Raw genomic sequence first — 23776 nt, forward strand, 5'->3', positions numbered from 1 at the left:
AGAAACTCGTGCACAGGAGACTATATTCATTTATAATGGCACAAAACATACTCAACCCCTGCCAATTTGGATTCAGGAAAAATAAAAGCACTAATGATGCAATCATAAAAATGCTAGATCTGCTTTACACAGCATTGGAAAATAAGGAATATCCACTAGGAATTTTTATTGACCTAAGAAAAGCTTTTGACACAGTAGACCACGACATCCTACTCCACAAACTTGACCATTACGGTATAAGAGGCCATGCGCTTGCTTATTTCAAATCTTACCTTACTAATAGGTATCAGTATGTCACCATTAAAGACACAGCATCAACAACACGGCCACTTGATACTGGAGTTCCGCAGGGAACTGTCCTTGGTCCCCTGCTCTTCCTCATATACATCAATGATCTTCCAAATGTATCCCAACACCTGAAACCCATTCTCTTTGCTGACGACACGACTTATGTCATCTCTCACCCTAATCTTGCCACCCTCAACACCATTGTTAACGAGGAGCTGATCAAAATATCGACTTGGATGACAGCCAATAAACTTACGCTTAACACTGACAAAACCTACTATATTATGTTTGGAAACAGAGCAGGAGATGCACAAATTAACATTAAGATCGACAACACTCTGATTACCAGACATAATGAGGGCAAATTCCTAGGCCTATACCTTGACAACAACCTGAATTTCAGCACCCATATCCAACACATAACCAAAAAAGTATCCAAAACGGTTGCGATCCTCTCCAAGATACGATACTACGTGCCGCAAACTGCTCTTCTCACACTATACCACTCACTTATTTATCCATACCTCACCTATGCTATTTGTGCTTGGGGATCAACTGCAGCAACATACCTAAAGCCAATAATAACCCAACAAAAAGTCGCAGTAAGAATAATCATTAAATTCCATCCCTGGCAACACACCCCCCACTCTTCATAGATCTAAACTTACTCCCTGTTCAGTACATCCACACTTACTACTGTGCAGTCTACATCTACAGGACCTTAAATTCCAATATTAACCTTGACCTAAAACGCTTTCTTGATAGTTGTGACAGAACCCACAGGCATAACACCAGACACAAACATCTCTATGACATTCCCGGTGTCCGACTAAACCTTTACAAAAATTCAATATATGTCAAAGGCCCTAAAATCTGGAACACCCTACCTGAAAACTCTAGAACTGCAGACACATTCATCACCTTCAAAACTACCATTAGAAAACATCTTATCTCCCTGATACACCCCGTCAACTAACTACACCAATACCACCTGGTGGTTCACATTTACACTCACCCATTTGACCATAAACATAAATATTAATCTCAATCTTAAAATAATGAATCCTAACTAGTCATAAGTTGGTCTGTGATACTCCAATACTGAAACTATGTATTGTGCCAAAACAAAAGCATTCACATTGCTAAACTCACAAACTAGTATTTAGTAACTTAGCCACAAAACCAACTTACCTCATAATTTGTAATATTTTAAAATTAAGAATTAAACTAAGTCCGCCCGAAATGCCTAGCCATGCTAGGTATTCTAGTGGTACACTCTGTAATTATTATATTACATGTAAACCACACAATAACCAAATTCTGTAAACTCAGCATTGTAATCCTTATAGAGAATAAACTTTGAATTGAATTGGAAAGTGACGTAGTGGAGGCAGGAACCATACATAATTTTAAAACGAGGTTTGATAAAGCTCATGGAGCAGGGAGAGAGAGGACCTAGTAGCGATCATTGAACAGGCGGGGCCAAGAGTAATGTCTCGACCCCTGCATCCACAGTTAGGTGAGAGTACACTGACTTACACCTCTCGGTATATGTATCATGTCTGGGTGTGGTGGAGCAAGGGAGTCAGCAGCTGCAAGTCACATATAACTCATGCTGACTATGAAATAATGTTGGACACTTTGACAGAGCTGGGAGAGCTGCTGAGACCAGGGTTCTGGGAGGTGCCCCTTACCACTCGTGCCATAAATATCACTACGTCTCTCATCCACCCACACGACCTCCTCACCGTCCTTGATGGTAATATAACAATCACGCTCACCACTCTTATTTTATATTGTTAAGCTAAATTTATGTGAGTTTCTATGTCTACATATTTACACTTTGTTTCCAAATAATTATTTTACCAATATATTTATGCGCTTCACCATGTATATTACCATTAACATTTGTATAAAATTTTAAATGTTTATTAAAAATAACGTTTCTGAGTTGATCTTGTAAATTTTTGATGTACTCTTAAACGACAAATATATTATCTAAAAAGACATTAATACCTTATATATATATAATGTATGATTACTTGTTTTATATATATATATATATATATATATATATATATATATATATATATATATATATATATATATATATATATATATATATATATATATATATATATATATATATATATATATATATATATATATATGATTGATGGTGAGGATTGATGGGATGGGAGGAGGGGAGAGCGTTATCTTCTTACTGTTTAGAAGGGGAATCCCCTTCCATTAGCACTTGAGGCAGCAAGTCTTTTTCCGGGGTCACTTCCCTTGTTCTTTTAATGCCACTAGGACCAGCTTGAGTCACTGGACTTCTGTCGCACAACATATCTGTCCATAGAGGCCTGTACCTCTCGTTCCTTTATGACTTTCCTAAAGTGGTTCACAACATTGTCAGTGTACAGCTTGCCAACACGGCTTGCAGTAGCTGTGTCAGGGTGTTTATCGTCCATAAAGCTTTGCACTTTAAGCCACATTGCACAGATTTCCTTAATCTTGGAAGTAGGCAACTTCTTCAGTTTCTCTCTCCCCTCCTCTGAAGCAGTTTCCTCATGTCTGCCCTCTTGCTGTTCAAGATGATCTAGCAGCTCATCAGTGGTTAGTTCTTCACTGTCCTCCACCACCAACTCTTCCACATCCTCCCCACTAACCTCCAACCCCAAGGACTTCCCCAATGCCACAATGGATTCCTCAACTGGCATAGGATTCTCAGGGTTAGCCTCAAAAAATTCCAAATCCCTTTTGTCTACACATTCTGGCCGCAGTTTTTTCCAAGCAGAGTTCAATGTCCTCTTAGTCACTTCCTCCCAAGCCTTACCTATAATGTATACACAATTGAGGATGGTAAAATGATCCTTCCAAAACTCTCTTGGAGTCAGTTGAGTTTCTGAGGTCACTACAAAGCACCTTTCAAACATAGCTTTTGTGTACAGTTTCTTGAAGTTGGAAATAACCTGCTGGTCCATGGGCTGCAGGAGAGGAGTGGTATTAGGAGGCAAAAACTTCACCTTAATGAAGCTCATGTCCCTAGAAAGTCGCTCTGCCACATCTGTAGGATGACCAGGGGCATTGTCTAACACCAGGAGGCACTTAAGGTCTAATTTCTTTTCAATTAGGTAATTTTTCACATCGGGGGCAAATGCTTGGTGTAACCAGTCATAGAAAAAGTCCCTAGTGACCCATGCCTTACTGTTTGCCCTCCACAGCACACACAAATTAGCCTTGAGGACATTGTTTTTCTTGAACACTCTGGGGGTTTCAGAGTGATACACCAATAAGTAAGTAAGTAAGTAAGTAAGTAAATTTATTCAGGTATACACAAATACAGTTACATAGAATTATCATACATAGCAGCATATGTGTAGAGAACCTGGGATAACCCAAAAAAGTCAGACAGAGTGACTTATTTCCATTGGGGTCCTTTTACCTTATTATTATAATATAAAGGTTATAATATTTTCTTATTATTCTACAATGAAGATAACATCTTATTATCATACTAAAAAGACTATCTACTACACGAGGGTCATTAAGACTATCTACAATACGAGGGTCATTACTAGGAATAAGGTAAAATTTACACGTATTTTAGCTAAAAAATAGAAAATCATTCCCCTCCCTTTCTGTAGCTACATTCATCAGACACTTTTTGGCAGTCTTCTTGAACTGGTTCATGCTATGACTGGCTTTGACATGTGCGGGTAGTCTGTTCCATTCCTTTATTGCTGTACAATAAAAGGTGTTTGACGCCTGGCCACTGACTGTGGGTACTACAAAGTTGTGCTCTCTCCCCCTAGTACTATGATTGCTTTGGTTCCCAACCTTGACAAAATTGACAGCAAGATATTCTGGACACTGTTCGTGAGCAATTTTATAAACATGATTTAGCTTCAGTTGTTTTACTCTGTCTTCAACATTCAGCATATCCAACTGCTGTAATTCATCCTGGCCTACATGTTCTCTTGGTCCCAGCCCCAGGGTGAATCTTACGATTTTGTTCTGGGTGATTTGCAGTCTATCTTTCAGTTTTTTTGTCAAGGCAGAGTACCATGAAAAGCAAGCGTAATCCATATGGCATTGTATAAGGGCTAGACATAGGGTCCTGCGAGCCTCAGTAGGTAGACACTGTGCTTGTCTATACAGGAACTTCAGTCTGGCATTCGCTTTCTTTACTACACTGTTCCCTATCAATTCTCCTGACATGCATGGGTCAAAGGGGATTCCCAGATATTTTACTGATGAAACCAAAGTGATGGACTCCCCATTACACTGAACATTAAAATTATTTACCCTTCTCAGTTTATGTTTCGTTCCAAAGAGAATGGCTTCAGTTTTCCCTAGGTGTAATGATAGTTTGTTGTCTACTAACCATTTGCTGCAGGACTCCAGTTCCAGTGTTAAAACATTAGCAATATCTTGTGGGTCTTTACCTGTCACTAACAGAGCACTGTCATCTGCATACAGTAGGAGTTTGCACTTGACACTGATAGGCATATCATTGACATAACATAAGAATAATAAGGGACCCAGAATACTACCTTGGGGAACTCCACATGTTATCAGCAGGGGTTCTGATTCCGTTTTGTTGATTTTGACTATTTGTCTCCTGTTGCTAAGGTAGGACTTAAACCAGTCTACAGAACCTATACCGATAGCTTGAAGTTTCTTACATAATATATTGTGGTTGACAGTATCGAAGGCCTTCTGCAGGTCTAAGGTTACCATACCTATGAGGTTCCCTTTTGACATTTCAGTTCTCAGGTAATCCATCAGATTAATAAGGGAGGTATCGGTTGAGTAGGATCTTCTAAAGCCCGACTGATAGCTATGGAGAATGCTGTTGTCATTAAGGTACTTAACTACTTGAGAATACACCGCCCTCTCCAGAATTTTAGATATTATACTGAGTATACTAACAGGTCTATAGTTGCTTACATCAGACCTATTATTTTTCTTGAAGATAGGAGTAACTCTGGCCTCCTTGAACCCCTCCGGTACGGTATTAGTGGTTATTGATAGATTTATTATGTGAGCAATAGGGATTGACAGTTCAGAAGCACCATCTTTTAGGAACTTAGACGGGATGTTATCAGGGCCTGTGCTCTTAGTTGGGTTTAACCTGCTTAGTTCTTTTTGAATGAAGTCATGAGATACACTTACTAGTTGACAACTGTTTGGGGTTACCCCTTTATTGGTATAGTATGTTTGAAACTTATCAGAGTCTGTGTTAAAGGTATTTGATGCAGCTGGTAGTTTACTTACTAGTGTTGATGCAACAGATGTGTAGTAGGAATTAAAGCAATTTGCCACCTTAGATGTTTCGTGGCATACCTCATTATCGATAATGAGTACTATGTTAGACCTATCTACTGGCTTATGGCTATACCCCAACTGTTTTAGTTGTTGCCAGAGCTTTCTGGGGTTATGCTTATACTCTTCAATTTTTGAGCAATAGTGCTTTGCCTTTGCTCCTTTTATAAGCCTCTGTACTCTGTTCTTCAACCTTTGGAATTCATTTAGTGCTGCAATATCCTGTCTGTTTGCTTTAAATCTTTTTAGCAGCTGGTCTCTGAATTTCATATTATCTAATATCTCAGTAGTCATCCAGGGTTCAGTTCTTCGTTTAATCCTAACCTCTTTAACTGGTGCAATATTATCAAGAATGGTAGTGAACGTTGTTTTGAATTTTTCCCAGGCATCGTTTACGTCCGTGCAACTTGTTATCTCTGTCCAGTCACAATTGTGTAGCCTATTTACCAGTGTTTCTTTACTGTAATTTCTAGTTGACCTCATTTTTATTGTCCTGTGTAGGCCTATCCTATCCCTAGTGATTTTCCTGGTGCAGTAAATGATGAAATGATCACTAAGACCTGTGGTAATGACGCCTGACTGACTAATGTTCTCAGCGCGGTTACAAAGTATGTGGTCAATTAGGGTGGCTGAGAACTGTGTGATCCGGGTTGGTGTATTAATTAGTTGGGTGTAGCTATTTAATCCTAGAATTTGCTTATACCTTTTGCATAGCCCGTTATTTTGCTGCTGAAAACAGATATTGAAGTCGCCCAGTATTATTGTCTCGCAATTGTTTTCAACTCCGGACAAGACTCTGGAAAAGTCTTCTAAGAACTGGTCCTGGGTAGGAGGGCGGTAACTAGTTCCTAGTAAGATGGGTTTGGTCTTGGGAAGCAGCACTTCAAACCATAGAATCTCCAGTTTATTGTTATTTAAATCAGGTCTTGGATTGTAAGCTAAGTCATTTCTAATGTAGGCACATACTCCACCACCCTTTCTGTTCCTATCTAAGCGTTTTATATTGTAACCTTCTATTTTGACCTCGTCGTCAGTCACCGTATCATCCAACCAAGATTCAGAGATGGTTATAACTGCCGCCCTAATTTTGTTAGCTAGAATCCTAATCTCTGCTAATTTAGGAAGAAGTGATCTTGCATTGACATGAATAAAGTGAAGGCCTGTTTTCATAAAACAATCATAATCATCAATATATGGCAATGGGTCATTTGTATTAAAATTAGGTAAATCAATGTCATCACTGCTAAAGGGTAACTGTGCCAAAGTGCATTTGTTACACACAAAATGAATTCTGGCACCGTTGCTATAATTGTACATACATCCATCATGCACCCACCCCTTACACATTTTACATAAGGTGCCTTTTCTGTTTTTCATGTGTACTTTAGTACAGTGTATGCACCTGTTTGTTAGTGTTTGAGATAATAATGGCTGTATTGTCTCACATTGACCTATGTATGCATTACATATGGAGTTAAGGTTATCATTCCTAGCTACTAGACCGTCATTATCGCTGTCATTTATCTGTCTGTTTTGCCTCTGCACAATAGTTTGAGGTCCTGGATTAATTTGGATATCACCACTTAAGAGCGCTACAATAAGAGCTGTGTGCCACTGTTTTTGTTTGGGTATGCGGTGTTGCCATACCTTGCGGCAATAGTGAGGTTTACTTTTCTGGTAGGATGGCAACTGTTGGGCTTTTACTGTCCAGGGCGCTGTTACTCCATTCACCTTTTCCAGCCCCCATGACTGATTTCTTTCTTCATGGAATTGAAGAAGAAAGATAAATATAATTATGGCAGCCTGTATCCCCCTAATGCCTGCCATTTTCACTCTTCGCTCTTTTACTCATATACAATAATATTTATTTCTCTTTTCCAGTCCCTAGTACACTTAGTATCTGCTTTAGCAATCACCACTGAATTACTAGTAAAATTTCCTCTTCAAAACCCTCTTCACTGCTCACTTTTCCCTTAACTTCACAAAACCCTTACAGTTAACCCCTTATTACACACTCCCCTTCCCATCTCACTTCACAGTCTGGCTTCACCAATTAACTTCTAACTCCTTTCCATTCTGGTAGACCAGAAAGGTTTAACCCATGGTTTTATCCTTCCAAATCCCCCTCAATTCCATTTATCGGGGGTTGTGTCGTGTTGTTGTCTCCTGACCTGTTCTGCTGACTCAGCCATTTTTAAAACACTGAGGGGAGTAACGCCACCTACAACCTGACTTTCCTTGAGTTTATAGATATATTTGGCTTTTTCTGCTATGATTCTCTCCCTGTATACTAGTCAGCTGAATATAGGTCAGCTACTAAAACATTAACCTTGACTATTTAACTATTCACTTCTTTCTCACGACTGGCACTGAGGGATATCCGACCTATAACCTTGGAGTTTTGTACTGTTGATTTGACGATGTCTCCTGTGTTTCCCTCTCGTTAGCACTGGTACAGGTGATATGATGGCGGTACAGATATGATGCTACTGTCAACAGATGAACGTCAGTAAAGATGAGAATTTCACTTCGCTAGTTGTACGTCTGGCAGTAGCTGCTGTTTGGATGCCGGTCAGCCATGTTTAAAGGCTCAATTCTTTCCCTCGTTTGGCACTGAAGAAAAAAGTCCTACAGACCTGTCATTTCCTTGGAGATTTAGTTGATCAGGTTTTCTGCCATGTTGTCTTCCCGTTGAACACTGGTGCAGTTGATATGGAGGTCAGTTATTTCATTGTAGTGGAAAACGTCTCGTGTCTGGTTCACGTCTGGCAGCAGGTCTGGTACTTGAATGCCGGTCCCTCTTCTGTCATATTTAGTCCATTTCGTTGTCGTCACCGTCAGTTTTTATGTCACTATAGTTTACTTGCATGTTGTTGCAGCAGTACTTGCAGATTTGGCCATCACTGGAGTTCGGATAGGCCCAGGGGACGGCAAGATATAGGAGCAGCCTTGTTGCTGCTTGCTGCGGCTGCAGCTGCAGCAAAAGGCTTCACTTTGCAATCACCACTAGCACACATCAACAGAGTAAGCCTGTCTTTCATAGGCTTATGTCCTGGAAGTGCCTTTTCCTCCTGAGTAATGTACGTCCTGCTTGGCATTTTCTTCCAAAACAGGCCTGTTTCGTCACAATTAAACACTTGTTCAGGTTTCAGTCCTTCACTGTCTATGTACTCCTTGAAGTCCTGCACATATTTTTCAGCCGCTTTGTGGTCCGAACTGGCAGCTTCACCATGCCTTATCACACTATGTATGCCACTACGCCTCTTAAATCTCTCAAACCAACCTTTGCTGGCCTTAAATTCACTCACATCACTAGTTGCTGGCATTTTTTTAATTAAATCGTCATACAACTTCCTAGCCTTTTCATATATGATCGCTTGAGAGATGCTGTCTCCTGCTATCTGTTTCTCGTTTATCCACACCAATAAAAGTCTCTCAACATCTTCTATCACTTGCGATCTCAGTTTCGAAAACATAGTTGCACCTTTGGCAAGAACAGCTTCCTTGATTGCCGTTTTCTTGCCCACAATAGTAGCGATGGTTGATTGGGGTTTATTATACAACCAACCGCGGCCCGGTCACAGACCGGGCCGCGGGGGCGTTGACCCCCGGAACTCTCTCCAGGTAAACTCCAGGTGACCAGCTCAGAGATACGCACTCCACTTTCATATTTATCAATTATCACTTTCTTCATCTCCATAGTAATTCTCACCCTTTTTGCTGTAGGGTTGGCACTAGAAGCTTTCTTGGGGCCCACGGTGACTTATTTTGCAGGTGCAATCACTAAAAAGGCTGTGATAATATGAAATGTTCCAGTTGTATGTTTGGAAGCGACTGCGGTGGCTGGCTGGCTTGCAAACACTGGCACCAAAGGGACAAGTGAGGCCCGCTCAGGCCAAAGTGGACGCGTATGGTACCGAACGAAAAGCGCTGGTCGGGTTTTTAAGCGCTAGTCGAGGCAAAATTTTTGCGTTTAAATGAATCGCTAGTCAAATTTATCGTTAATCGATGCCATCGCTGGTTGAGGGTCCACTGTATATATATATATATTATATATATATATATATATATATATATATATATATATATATATATATATATATATATATATATATATATATATATATATATATATATATATACGTGTGTGTGTGTGTGTGTGTGTGTGTGTATTATTATTATTATTATAATCATGGGGGAAGCGCTAAACCCGGAGGATTATACAGCGCCTGGGGGGGGATGTGGAAGGCATTCAGGCTTAATTCAGGGAACTAGAGCACAGATTCAATTCCCTAAATCAAGAGCCCCTCACCAACATCAAGGAACCTTCCTTGAGGGGTGTGTGTGTGTAGAGAGAGAGAGAGAGAAAGAAAGAAAGATTGGTTTGAAAGACAAGTGAGCAAATTCTGGGGCATTTATTAGAAAATGTTTCGGTTGTGTTACCTTGATCAAGGTTCCAGGACCGAAACGTTTTGTAATAAACATCCTAGTGTTTGCTCACGTGTCTTGTTAAACCAATTTATCGGTATCAATTACCAAGGTTTATACCAAACACAGGTTCATACCAAACCAAAGGCAGAGTGGACATAGTAAGGACCAGCGAGGAGGCGAGGCCAGGAGCTGTGACTCGACCCCTCCAACCACATATAGGTGAATGCTTCTTTTCTCTATATTCCTTTTGTTAGTTTTTCTTGTATGCTTATATGTAGAAAGAATTAATTCACCTGCAGGTGAGGAAAAGTTGGTGGAGAAGCAGTCTGATGAGTGTCTGGCTGAGTTACTTGGGGGCACCGTGTACCATGACGGTGGTGTTGACGAGGACACCAGCGGTGGTGATGTGCTTTGCATTGTAAGTCAAAAATGCTGGCAACGCATGACTGCTCAAGGCTACTCGGGATATTCACTCACACATCAAGTCTTCTACCTCACCATAGGACTACGGGTGAGCTGTTTGGTTTGTTAGATTGAAGGTATATCGACTCTAGAAAGGTCAATAGACAGTACTGCAAATGTGTATGAGCATCAAAAATACTTTAATCCCTATTATAGGGAATAAAATAAATCTGACCCATTTTTCTTAACAGCTCCCATGGGATGATCTTCAATTCTGTTAAGTATGCAAGTATGTATACTGTACTTTTGTGTATGGTGCCTGTGTAGGTGCCTGTATGGTGCCTGTGTAGGTGCCTGTATGGTGCCTGTGTAGGTGCCTGTATGGTGCCTGTGTAGGTGCCTGTATGGTGCCTGTGTAGGTGCCTGTATGGTGCCTGTGTAGGTGCCTGTATGGTGCCTGTGCAGTTTTCACAGAGGCCCACATAAAGGATCACTTTGACAATGAAATATGGATCCCGGATTACAACCTATACAGATGCGACGGAGTGAATAAGCAAAAGTGGGGGGGATTAGCCTGTATATCACAGTCACTTACATGCTCGGAACTACTACATGACTCAAATAATGTAGTTGAGGTTTTGGCAGTAAAGATCGAGAACCAAAACATGGTCATTGTGGTTGTATACAAGCCTCCAGATGCAACTTCCCAACAGTTCCAGGAACAGCTTGTGAAAATTGATCACTGGCTGGAAAATCTTTCAGCTCCTGCCCCCAACATCATGCTCCTGGGGGATTTCAGCCTAAGGCATCTAAAATGGAGGAATGTAGCAAATAATGTTGTAGCAGAGATAACACCAGGAGGCAGCTCAGATGAAAACTCACACACACATGAGCCTTTAAATCTCTGCACCAAATTCACCTTACACCAGCAAATACTGATAAAATCAACAAGATTAGAGAATACACTGGACCTCATCTTCACTAACAATGATGATCTTATACGAAATATTACCATATTAAAAATTATATACTCAGATCACAATATAATAGAGGCTCAGACATGTATGCGCGGGGCCCCATATCTGCAGAGGGTTTTTGGGGCCAGTGCCCCCGAGGTCCGGTCCATGACCAGGCCTCGCGGTGGATCAGGGCCTGATAAACCAGACTGTTACTGCTAGCTGCATGCAGACCAACGTACGAGTCACAGCCTGGCTGGTCAGGAACTGACTTGAGGTGCCTATGCAGCGGCACCTAGAAGACAGTAGGGGTCTATTGGTAATCCCCCTTATGTATGCTGGGAGGCAGTTGAACAGTCTCGGGCCCCTGACATTTATTGTGTTATCACTTAGCATACTCAAAGTTTTCCAGTGGGCAACGGAAAACAATATGATGTTCAATGAGGACAAATTCCAACTACTCTGTTATGGAAAACTGGAGGGGATAATAACTAGAACAGAGTATACTACAAACTCTGGCCATACAATAGAGCGGAAAAATAATGTAAGGGACCTGGGAGTAGTAATGTTCAGACATTACTACTCCCAGGTCCCTAACATCATATCACTTTTCATCTCATCCCCTGCAGGGGATGAGATGAAAGACTGTAAGCCTTCTCCCTGAAAGCTGGCTGCCTTGGATCAAAGTCTAGCGCAAGCTGGACTCCAAGGTATTGTCCAGTGTGGGTAGATTGGTAAAGCACTGCGTACCTTGTTCCAAGGTTCGTAGGTTCGAGTCTCCTTCAGCCAGAGATCAGTGTTTTATATATATATATATATATATATATATATATATATATATATATATATATATATATATATATATATATATATATATATATATATATATAGAGAGAGAGAGAGAGAGAGAGACATTTACCACCTAATTCAGTTTCTTCCATTATTTTATTCGTCTGTTTTCCTCTTTCATGAATTCTTTACTTTTGATAGGTTTCGAGTTTGTTATTCACACAACTCGGCCTTGAGCCAGACTTGTCTGGTACTTGCCTGGTCAAATATAAACCATAACACGGGCGGGATTTGAACCCGCGGTCAGAGAGTCTCAAAGCACCGGACTGTCGCGTTAGCCACTGGGTTCAAATCCCGCCCATGGTATGGTTTGTTTGCAATCGTGTCATTACAATTTCGTGAGTCTGGTCAAATATGCTACGGCTTCTGGCGGCCCGCTGGCCCTCTATTTAATTTCTTCCATTTCACTAGCTACAACTGAATAACATATAACTTAGCTAAGTTAGCATTTCACTATAATCTCTAAACAACCTGCTTTCATTACATAGGTAAGAAACATCAACATAACCTGGTCTGGGACTGGGCCACGGAAGGCCGTGACCTCTGGAAGGAGATATTATGTGCATAGTAAATCTGCATTTTATAGTTTCTCACTCCACAATTTTATCGAGATTGTTTAGAGGAAATCATAGTGCCTAATCTACCATACTGTCTTTCTAACATAATTCTACCATGTTTGTGGGCAAGTCTTGCCTCTTAGACGTGACAACAATCACTTGCATCAGTTAGCATTACTTCCTGTGGTGTTACAGGCAGGGTGTGGCGAGCAACTGGAGCTGCTGGCTGCGAGGGATGGTGGTGTTAATGGTGGTGCTAGGAGTGATGTGACGCACATCTTGGCGGAGCTGTGCACCGCGGTATTACAAGAAGCTACCGCCATCTCTCAGGCTGGCTTCCCAGACTATCGTCGCGACCTCTTCATGGAACAAGGTCAAGCAACATACCATTTCTAAGAGACTTCAGTAGCGTAATACTTCAGTGGTGTCTCGATGCTGGTGAAGGGTTCCTCAACCAAAAAACTGGAGCTACCCTCCCCTGCCTCGAATCACACAAGATTATCTCCCATTTCCCATTTACTGTAATAATAATAATAATAATAATAATAATAATAATAATAATAATAATAATAATAATAATAATAATAATAATAATAATAATGGAATAAAAGTATAATAAAATACAGACACTGTGACTAAAAGACACAAGCAGTATGGAAACCTATATTAACAGATGTTTTGCTGGGACACCATTCTTCAGCAAATCTTACAGGCATGACATGTATAAGTCAGCAGTGTAGGTGAACATAATAGGTGAAGTGACTTCATGTTAGGTTATACAGATCAATTGATCGGTCAAAACTCTCAGGTTAGACCCACGAGGGTGAGAGTGGGGATAGTGGAAGAAAAGACGAGTTGTTAGGTAAAAGACACAAGTGCAACTAATGTGACATTTTATTTCGCTCCTGGAGAGCGAAACGTTGCCACAATAAAATGTCACATTAGTTGCAGCTGTGTCCTTTTGCCGAACATATCGGTAATTCTACCGACATTATTACAAAAGAGGAGTCGTTTGAGAAGGAAAAGAGCCGGGGCTAGACCCAGCCGCCTGACATTTTATTGGCAAAAGTTGGACATGTGCCGCAGACTCTGCTATCAGTTTTCTGTTCGAAAAAAAAAAAAACTTGATAGGGCAGGGGTGACAGGGATGGGTGGACAGGCGGCGCCAGAACATCATGTACACTTTGTATATTGGCACTTGATGAATTTTCCAGCTCCCGTGTAGCCTGGTGACCATCTGGACGCTTCTAAATTCGTGTAATTCCTATTACAATCTTGCAGCAAGCGAGCATTTTTGAAGATTTCTCGGGATTTAGTGGACATTGAAGTGAAGCTTTTTTTATGTGTGTCGCAGAAAGTTAACGATTTCTGGCCTCTCGCAGGTGCACTCTGTGGAATCCTCGGGTACAGGAATTTCTTCAAGAAGGACTGGCTGTCTCGGGTTCTCTCTTGGCAGAAGGATCCAGGATGTTTTGGAGCTTCATCTGTTATCCCTGACCAGCTCTCCACCACACCTGACCAGCTCTCCACCACACCTGACCAGCTCTCCACCACACCTGACCAGCTCTCCACCACACCTGACCAGCTCTCCACCACACCTCACCACACAAGGTCAGGACCATCTCAAAAAAGACATTATTTACGCATTTTCATTGTTCAATTTTTTTTTCTAAACGAGAAGTTTTTCATCCATATTAATTTTTTTAATTTACTCCAATATTTTGTAATTTCCAAATTAATCTGTTATGAGAGACTGTCCTCTCAAGGAAGGTTCCTGGACGCTGGTGAGGGGCTCTTGATTTAGGGAATTGGATCTGAGCTCCAGTTCCTAAATTAAGCCTGAATACCTTCCATCCCTCCCCTCATAGGCGCTGTATAATCCCTACGGCCGTAGTGCTCCCCATTAATAATAATAACAATAATAATAATAGGTCTTGGCAAGAGGCGTGGAGTTAAAAGATAAAGAATCACACATAAGGTGAGAGTTGTCACAGTTGCTCTTTGCTGATGACACTGTGCTCTTGGGAGATTCTGAAGAGAAGTTGCAGAGGTTGGTAGATGAATTTGGTAGGGTATGTAAAAGAAGAAAATTAAAAATGAATACAGGAAAGAGTAAGGTTATGAGGATAGCAAAAAGATTAGGTGATGAAAGATTGGATATCAGATTGGAGGGAGAGAGTATGGAGGAGGTGAATGTATTCAGGTATTTGGGAGTGGACGTGTCAGCGCATGGGTCTATGAAAGATGAGATGAATCATAGAATTGATGAGGGGAAAAGAGTGAGTGGTGCACTTAGGAGTCTGTGGAGACAAAGGAGGGGCTCTTGATCTAGGGAATTGGATCTGTGCTCCAGTTCCCTGAATTGAACCTGAATACCTTCCATCCCCCCCACATGCGCTGTATAACCCTACGGGTTTAGCGCTTCCCTGTGATTATAATAATAATGTGGAGACAAAGAACTTTGTCCTTGGAGGCAAAGAGGGGAATGTATGAGAGTATAGTTTTACCAATGCTCCAGGTAACCTCCAGGTAGCACCTCCAGGTAACCTACAGGTAACACCTCCAGGTAACCTCCAGGTAGCACCTCCAGGTAACCTCCATGTAACCTCCAGGTAAAACCTCCAGGTAACCTCCATGTAACCTCCAGGTAAAACCTCCAGGTAACACCTCCAGGTAACACCTCCAGGTAACCTCCAGGTAACACATCCAGGTAACCTCCAGGTAACACCTCCAGGTAGCTTCCAGGTAACCTCCAGGTAGCACCTCCAGGTAACACCTCCAGGTAACCTCCAGGTAACCTCCAGGTAACACCTCCATGTAACCTCCAGGTAACACCTCCAGGTAACCTCCAGGTAACCTCCAGGTAACACCTCCAGGTAACACCTCCAGGTAACCTCCAGGTAACACCTCCAGGTAACCTCCAGGCAACACCCCCAGGTAACCTCCAGGTAACACCTCTAGGTAACCTCCAGGTAAGACCTCCAGGTAACCTCCAGGTAACACCTCCAGGTAACCTCCAGATAACACCTCCAGGTAACCTCTAGGTAACACCTCCAGGTAACCTCCAGGTAACACATCCAGGTAACCTCCAGGTAACACCTCCATGTAACCTCCAGGTAACACCTCCAGGTAACCTCCAGGTAATACCTCCAGGTAACCTCCAGGTAACACCTCCAGGTAACCTCCAGGTAACACCTCCAGGTAACCTCCAGGTAACCTCCAGGTAACACCGCCAGGTAACCTACAGGTAACCTCCAGGTAACACCTCCAGGTAATTTCCAGGTAACACCTCCAGGTAACCTCCAGGTAACACCTCCAGGTAACCTCCAGGTAAAACCTCCAGGTAACCTCCAGGTAACCTCCAGGTAACACCTCCATGTAACCTCCAGGTAACACCTCCAGGTAACACCTCCAGGTAACCTCCAGGTAACACCTCCGGGTAACCTCCAGGTAGCACCTCCAGGTAACCTCCAGGTAGCACCTCCAGGTAACACCTCCAGGTAACCTCCAGGTAGCACCTCCAGGTAACCTCCATGTAACCTCCAGGTAAAACCTCCAGGTAACCTCCAGGTAACACCTCCAGGTAACACCTCCAGGTAACCTCCAGGTAACACATCCAGGTAACCTCCAGGTAACACCTCCAGGTAGCTTCCAGGTAACCTCCAGGTAACCTCCAGGTAGCACCTCCAGGTAACACCTCCAGGTAACCTCCAGGTAATACCTCCAGGTAACCTCCAGGTAACACCTCCAGGTAACCTCCAGGTAACACCTCCAGGTAACCTACAGGTAACCTCCAGGTAACACCTCCAGGTAATTTCCAGGTAACACCTCCAGGTAACCTCCAGGTAACACCTCCAGGTAACCTCCAGGTAAAACCTCCAGGTAACCTCCAGGTAACACCTCCATGTAACCTCCAGGTAACACCTCCAGGTAACCTCCAGGTAACACCTCCGGGTAACCTCCAGGTAGCACCTCCAGGTAACCTCCAGGTAGCACCTCCAGGTAACACCTCCAGGTAACCTCCAGGTAGCACCTCCAGGTACAGGTAACACCTCCAGGTAACCTCCAGGTAACACCTCCAGGTAACACCTCCAGGTAACTTCCAGGTAACACCTCCAGGTAACACCTCCAGGTAACACCTCCAGGTAACCTCCAAGTAACACCTCCAGGTAACCTCCAGGTAACACCTCCAGGTAACCTCCAGGTAACACCTCCAGGTAACACCTCCAGGTAACCTCCAGGTAACACCTCTAGGTAACCTCCAGGTAACACCTCCAGGTAACCTCCAGATAACCTCCAGGTAACACCTCCAGGTAACACCTCTAGGTAACCTCCAGGTAACACCTCCAGGTAACCTCCAGGTAACCTCCAGGTAACACCTCCAGGTAACACCTCCAGGTAACACCTCCAGGTAACCTCCAGGTAACACCTCTAGGCAACCTCCAGGTAACACCTCCAGGTAACCTCCAGATAACCTCCAGGTAACACCTCCAGGTAACCTCCAGGTAACACCTCTAGGTAACCTCCAGGTAACACCTCCAGGTAACCTCCAGGTAACCTCCAGGTATCACCTCCAGGTAACACCTCCAGGTAACCTCCAGGTAACACCTCTAGGCAACCTCCAGGTAACACCTCCAGGTAACCTCCAGGTAACACCTCTAGGTAACCTCCAGGTAACACCTCCATGTAACCTCCAGGTAACACCTCCAGGTAACCTCCAGGTAACACCTCCAGGTAACCTCCAGGTAACACCTCCAGGTAACACCTCCAGGTAACCTCCAGGTAACACCTCCAGGTAACACCTCCAGGTAACCTCCAGGTAACCTCCAGGTAACACCGCCAGATAACCTCCAGGTAACACCTCCAGGTAACACCTCCAGGTAACCTCCAGGTAACACCTCCAGGTAACCTCCAGGTAACACCTCCAGGTAACCTCCAGGTAACCTCCAGGTAACCTTCAGGTAATACCCCCAGGTAACCTCCAGGTAACACCTCCAGGTAACACCTCCAGGTAACCTCCAGGTAACACCTCCAGGTAACACCTCCAGGTAACCTCCAGGTAACACCTCCAGGTAACACCGCCAGATAACCTCCAGGTAACACCTCCATGTAATTTCCAGGTAACACCTCCAGGTAACCTCCAGGTAACACCTCCAGGTAACCTCCAGGTAACCTTCAGGTAATACCCCCAGGTAACCTCCAGGTAACACCTCCAGGTAACCTCCAGGTAAGACCTCCAGGTAACCTCCAGGTAACACCTCCAGGTAACCTCCAGATAACACCTCCAGGTAACCTCCAGGTAACACATCCAGGTAACCTCCAGGTAACACCTCCAGGTAACCTCCAGGTAACATCTCCAGGTAACCTCCAGGTAACACTTCCAAGTAACCTCCAGGTAACACCTCCAGGTAACCTCCAGGTAACCTCCAGGTAACACCTCCAGGTAACCTCCAGGTAACCTCCAAGTAACACCTCCAGGTAACCTCCAGGTAACACCTCCAGGTAACCTCCAGGTAACACCTCCAGGTAACACCTCCAGGTAACACCTCCAGGTAACACATCCAGGTAACCTCCAGGTAACACCTCCAGGTAACCTCCAGGTAACACCTCCAGGTAACACCTCCAGGTAACACCTCCAGGTAACTTCCAGGTAACACCTCCAGGTAACACCTCCAGGTAACACCTCCAGGTAACCTCCAAGTAACACCTCCAGGTAACCTCCAGGTAACACCTCCAGGTAACCTCCAGGTAACACCTCCAGGTAACACCTCCAGGTAACCTCCAGGTAACACCTCTAGGTAACCTCCAGGTAACACCTCCAGGTAACCTCCAGATAACCTCCAGGTAACCTCCAGGTAACACCTCTAGGTAACCTCCAGGTAACACCTCCAGGTAACCTCCAGGTAACACCTCCAGGTAACACCTCCAGGTAACCTCCAGGTAACACCTCTAGGCAACCTCCAGGTAACACCTCCAGGTAACCTCCAGATAACCTCCAGGTAACACCTCCAGGTAACCTCCAGGTAACACCTCTAGGTAACCTCCAGGTAACACCTCCAGGTAACATCCAGGTAACCTCCAGGTAACACCTCCAGGTAACACCTCCAGGTAACACCTCTAGGCAACCTCCAGGTAACACCTCCAGGTAACCTCCAGATAACCTCCAGGTAACACCTCTAGGTAACCTCCAGGTAACACATCCAGGTAACCTCCAGATAACCTCCAGGTAACACCTCCAGGTAACCTCCACATAACCTCCAGGTAACACCTCCAGGTAACACCTCCAGGTAACCTCCAGATAACCTCCAGGTAACACCTCCAGGTAACCTCTAGGTAACACCTCCAGGTAACCTCCAGATAACTTCCAGGTAACACCTCCAGGTAACCTCCAGGTAACACCTCCAGGTAACCTCCAGATAACCTCCAGGTAACACCTCCAGGTAACCTCCAGGTAACCTCCAGGTAACACCTCCAGGTAACACCTCCAGGTAACCTCCAGGTAACACCTCCAGGTAACCTCCAGGTAACAGCAGTTTTTTAAGGCTCATCAGGCAAACAACACTATGTTATATCTGGAGTATATATATAGAGGGTTTCGAGGGTCAACGCCCCTGCGGCTCGGTCTGAGACCTTGCCTCGTGGTGGATCAACGGTTTGACCAACCAGGCTGTTACTGCTGGCCACACGCAAAATGACGTACGAACCACAGCCCGGCTGGTCAGGTACTGACTTTAGGTGCCTGTTAGTGCCTTCTTGAAGACAGCCAGGGGTCTATTGGTAATCTCCCTTATGTATGCTGGGAGGCAGTTGAACAGTCTTGGACCCCTGACACTTATCGTGTTGTCTCTTAGTGTACTCGTGGCGCCTCTGCTTTTCATTGCGGAAATGTTGCATCTTCTGCCAAGTCTTTTGCTATCATAGGGAGTGATTTTCGTGTGCAAGTTTGATATTAATCCCTCTAACATTTTCCAAGTGTATATTATCATGTATCTCTCTCACCTGCGTTCCAGGGAATACAAATCAAGGGACTTCAACTGTTCCCAGTAATTTAGGTGCCTTATCATATTTGTGTGCCGTGAAAGTTCTTTGTACACTCTCCAGGTCAGCAATTTCGCCTGTCTTGAAGGAGGCTGTTAGTGTACAGCAGTATTCCAGCCTAGAGAGAACAAACAATTTGAAGGGAATCATCATGGGCTTGGCATCCCTAGTTTTGAAGGTTTTCATTATCCATCCTCTCATTTTCTAGTAGATGCGGTGTTGTGGTCTTTGAAGGCGAGATCCTCTGACATTATCACTCTCAGGTCCTTCACATTACTCTTTCGCTCTACTGTATGATTAGAATTTGTCATGTACTCTGATACAGTTTTAATTTCCTCAAGTTTTCCATATCTGAGTAGTTGAAATTTCTCTTCATTGAACTTCATATTGTTTTGAGAGGCCCATTGGAAGATTTGGTTGATGTCCGCTTGGTGTCTTGCGGTTTCTTCGATGGAGGTCACTGTCATGGCAATTCGGGTGTTATCCGCAGAGGAAGACATGTAGCTATCTATGGCTTACATCTCTGTCTATGTCAGAAACGATGATGATGAATAGGATGGGGGGGGAGGGGTCGAGTACTGCGCCTTGTGGAACAGAGCTTTTCACGTTGCCTTATAAATACATACATTGAGTGTCCGTGGTTCGATCCCCGGTATGGGTGAAAACATTGGGCGTGTTTCCTTGTTACACCTATTGTTCATGTTCACCTAACAGCTAGTAGGTACTTGGGAGTTAGCTCTACTAAGCATAACCAAGGACTTTCTATATAGTATGTCACTGATGTCAACTAGGTCTGTATAAGTTGTATCATGTACTTGTAGAAATATAGATTATTAATACTGAACACATTTGTATGGTACAGACTCTGACTACCTCTCAGCACACCACACATGAGGGAGGCTTTAGCTGAGTGTTGTTGACTGACTCTCCCCAAATGGTAGCAAACAGTGTATTGTGAAGGTCTCAAGGACAGAGAACTACAATTGCATGTCATGTCCAAGGGAGAGTTTGTGAAGTTACACAACCCTCCCCAATTCCTCTCGTGGCCAAATTTCCTACCCTTGGACTGGAAATTCCTTCCCTGGGGGTCCAAGTAGACTCGTTGAGAACCACTGGTTTAGAGGATCTTCCATATCCTAAATTTTAAGCGTTTTTTTTTTAACAATATTTAATGATTATTATTTTATTCACCATTTCTTTGAATGAGATCTCTAAGATGATTCAGAGTGAATAACATAATCACAAAAATTTTACGCGTTAAACCCGTATAAATATCCAGACTGAATGTGGAAAATTACATTTACCTGGATGTATCTCATTAGATACATACAAGTAAATGGTAACAAAGATAATTATTATTTATCAAAGTTACAGAGACAAGTAGGAATTTTTGGGACACCTAGGTCGCAAAAAATGTCCCCCTTCGATACCTACCATAATCTATCTCTCCACAAGTTGCTCTAGACCTATTAATTGCAAATGAAATATACATTACCAGGAATTCTGGTAAAATTTAATATAAATTTGTGGACTGTATATTAAAATTAATAAATGATTACATATACACATTTATATAACAGAAGGAGAATTTATAATCATAACACTCACCAATTAGTCTGGAGGTTACTGTGTATCATGTACAGAACCCCCCTCTAATTAAATTTATGATGATAATACTGGCCAGAATTACAAACATAATTTAGATAGCTTATCTGAGGTTCCTGGAGCTGTACTGTACATCGGCTTAATGCTCAAATTATGCAGGAATGCACATCCAACAATTTCGGCTCCTATTTGAGAGGTTTTAAGCCCAATATAACCCCTAGAGCGACGAAAATTATACATCTTACATTAACGTGCTTGTAACACATTAAAAAACAATGGCATCTCTTCCCTGCCCGTCAGCGCAGGTGCAGAGCTTTCCCCTCGGTTCACCTCTTTAAAATACATTAGGCAGGGTGTTGTTGATCACATTATCAGGTATATTTACATTATAAAAATATACAGCATAATTTTGGGAAATTATTTCCCACACTGATGTTTTAATGTTTCTTCCCATTTCTTAATAGCCCATGATCAGGGGCGGATCTACTATGACGCTTAGGTTCAAGGCCCCTAATCCTGGAGGGACACCAGAAGCTACATTGCTTAAAATTTTTGGGTCTACTGTACGTATGAGAAGGGGTTGCGAAGGGGCCCCCCCCATAACAGTTCAAGCTTTAGGGCCCCAAAAATGTAGGTCTGCCACTGCCCATGATCCCTCATTCTATATTTTTATCAATGTCCACATTTTCTTAACATCATCCAGTTACTTGAACAAGCTTAATTTCATTAAAGTGGTGTGAATTACAGTCAAATTTATTTAGTAATGTTTCTTTAGTGAATGCATTTTGAAATTCATCTTTTATTTTCGTTTAATCATTTATCTCAAGTTATCTTGTTTATCTTTCATGCTTTAGTTAATTTTTGTTTACACATTTGCACCGAGAGGCACATCTCTCTGTGTATATACTCAGAAAGTTCACTTTAATTCCTATCTTAGATATTAAGGTATTATTGGACATTAGTGTACAGATGACGTGCAGCCTAATTACACCATAAATTATTTATACAAAATGGTTACAGTGAAAGAAAGAAAATGTAGGATTTAACTCGCATTAAACACCAACCAAACTATTTTACAACCGTTAGCATTGGCTTCTTAGTTTATTTTCGTTACTGTTCCTTCAATTAAAAATAATCTTAAAACCTTAGCTTTGTATATTTATTTCTGAGTTTTTCAAATATCTAGTAGGTTTGTGAGCTGGAAGTTATCTATACTGGTACCAAGATCTGTATTATACATGAACTAATAGTTTTTATTAATCCATTTATTCTCTCCCTGTGTGTGTAAAAAGAATGCGTCGCGAGGAGCGCCCCATGGGCGGACACTGCCTGGCACACCGATCAGCAGTCGCTCTGGGCTACCTCAGTCTCTCAGTTCGATTCCTGGTTACCGTCCTCTAGATGTTTTGAGGATGTCCCCTCTGCTGTTTCTGCTTCAGTCGAGCTTCATCCTTGACGCACTTATACACCACTCACACAATGTATGAGCATCACCGGCAAGACAGAATTGTCCAAATTTGTGCTCTCTCTGTAGCGCCACTTAAAAGTAAGGGCAATGTCTCAAAAAGGAGAATAACATAACACTAACATTGTGTAAATGCTAATAAAATATAATCATTAAACCTTTTTTTAACCTATCTCAACAATGCAACTAAGTTTACCAAACAGGCGAGGTCTCAAATTAGCACCAACAAAACTTAGTTAAAAGTTTTCTCACGCTTGTGGTCCTACCCACCTTAGGGTCTATCATAATGGATGCAAAATAACACTTCTCTGTTATATTTGTTTGCTATTTGACAGCCTTGTATTTTCCAGTAGTTCTTGGTCAAAGAGACATTCGGGTGTGTGCTGATAATCCTTTATTCAGATACAACAAAACGAATGCTCCTAGCTGCAAAGAAATAAAATACAAAACTTAGGATGCACAACATGATGCTATGAGTACATCTTGTACCTCACGTCCTAACATATCATTATCTGTGCATAGTATAAAAGGAAATCTAACGTGGGTGTTCTGTGTCCCTCCCTACATAACACGTAATTACTAACTTACATATTGGGAAGTATTAAGTGTGCCGTCGGCCCAATGACCTCTTTGTTTACACTCGAGTTTCTCCGCCTCACCTACAGGCGGAGTATGAGTGCCGCCAACTCCCCATATTTGACTCACTCTGTCACTTCACCTACATCCCCCGCAGTTTTCAGCAGGAAACTCATCACTCTGTGACAAAATCCCGTAGGTACGCTGGCGGACGTCTGTCTCTGCGTGGTCTTGGAAGCGGTGACACAGGAGTGTTCTGTGTGACGGTCGGGCCGGAT

General features: G+C 42.8%; 1 protein-coding gene across 2 annotated transcripts in view; it reads left to right on the top strand.

Annotated features, from left to right (window-relative positions):
• LOC128685731 (UPF0764 protein C16orf89 homolog) overlaps positions 1 to 23079 on the top strand; it is a 102732-nt gene extending 79653 nt beyond the window's left edge. For both annotated transcript variants that reach the window (XM_070087948.1, XM_070087949.1), the window contains 5 exons: positions 1937 to 2047; positions 10350 to 10561; positions 13010 to 13187; positions 14197 to 14425; positions 22750 to 23079. In XM_070087948.1, coding sequence (XP_069944049.1) covers positions 1937 to 2047; positions 10350 to 10561; positions 13010 to 13187; positions 14197 to 14425; positions 22750 to 22858 — 839 coding nt within the window. In that variant the 3' untranslated portion in view covers positions 22859 to 23079. The remainder of the gene's footprint in view (positions 1 to 1936; positions 2048 to 10349; positions 10562 to 13009; positions 13188 to 14196; positions 14426 to 22749) is intronic.
• Positions 23080 to 23776: the final 697 nt, after the last annotated feature.

This window comes from Cherax quadricarinatus, chromosome 23, assembly GCF_038502225.1.
Source record: "Cherax quadricarinatus isolate ZL_2023a chromosome 23, ASM3850222v1, whole genome shotgun sequence".
NCBI lineage: Eukaryota > Metazoa > Arthropoda > Malacostraca > Decapoda > Parastacidae > Cherax > Cherax quadricarinatus.